The sequence below is a fragment of the Fukomys damarensis genome, unplaced genomic scaffold, assembly GCF_012274545.1.
Source record: "Fukomys damarensis isolate Sample0158 unplaced genomic scaffold, DMR_v1.0_HiC HiC_scaffold_37, whole genome shotgun sequence".
NCBI lineage: Eukaryota > Metazoa > Chordata > Mammalia > Rodentia > Bathyergidae > Fukomys > Fukomys damarensis.
This window is the reverse complement of record NW_022900949.1, coordinates 55664951-55665575: the sequence shown is the minus strand read 5'-3', so window position 1 is coordinate 55665575 and position 625 is coordinate 55664951. Positions and strand designations below refer to the sequence as shown.

At 66.6% G+C, this 625-nt stretch overlaps 1 protein-coding gene across 1 annotated transcript in view; it reads right to left on the bottom strand.

The window, feature by feature from the left end:
- Nucleotides 1–588, bottom strand: part of Chst2 (carbohydrate sulfotransferase 2) — a 2826-nt gene extending 2238 nt beyond the window's left edge. Inside the window, exons 1-2 of the mRNA XM_010608219.1 lie at nt 473–588; nt 108–195 (exon numbers count right to left, since the gene is read on the bottom strand). Coding sequence (XP_010606521.1) covers nt 108–195; nt 473–588 — 204 coding nt within the window. The remainder of the gene's footprint in view (nt 1–107; nt 196–472) is intronic.
- Nucleotides 589–625: the final 37 nt, after the last annotated feature.

Genomic DNA, 625 nt, shown 5'->3' with positions numbered 1-625 from the left:
AGACCTGTGAGAGGAAGCGGAGTGAGTGGGTGCACCCCGGTCTTCCTCCCAGCTACCTCTTCCCCTAAGTAATGCCCATCCTAGAGTCAGCCGGCTCCCTCACTCACCTGGAGCCGCGGGTGCGCTCGAGCGGCCCGGGATACCGACCAGCGCACTGTCCGGCTGTCACACGTCCCTGATTCCTGCTCTCTCTTGCTGGGGTTTCAAGAGCCTTCGAAGGGGCCGAGAGACTCCACAGCCCAGGCCCTGGGCAGACTTTCCCGGCAGCGAGCGCCCTGACGCTCGGGAAGAGAAACTTTCACTGGGCCCGGAGCCCTGCTGCGCGATCCGCCGAGCCCTCGCGTCCCCGCTTCAGCGATGTCTCCCCGCTTTCTCGGGACCGCAGTTCCTGTCTCGCTCCGGGAGGCGAAGCGGGCTAGAGGCGAAGGCGGGGGTGGGGTCCCTTTATATGGGACCCAGCTCCCGACAATACCGATCTTCCTCTGTCGCTCTTGGCCTCGCCACAGCGAATGTTCCCATCTCCCCGGCGGCGGCGCACGGAGCGCAGCGCGACCTCGCAGCGGCGGTGGCGACGGCTGCTCCTTCCATCACCAGGAGGATGCCCCTGCGAGCAGCGCAGACGAGC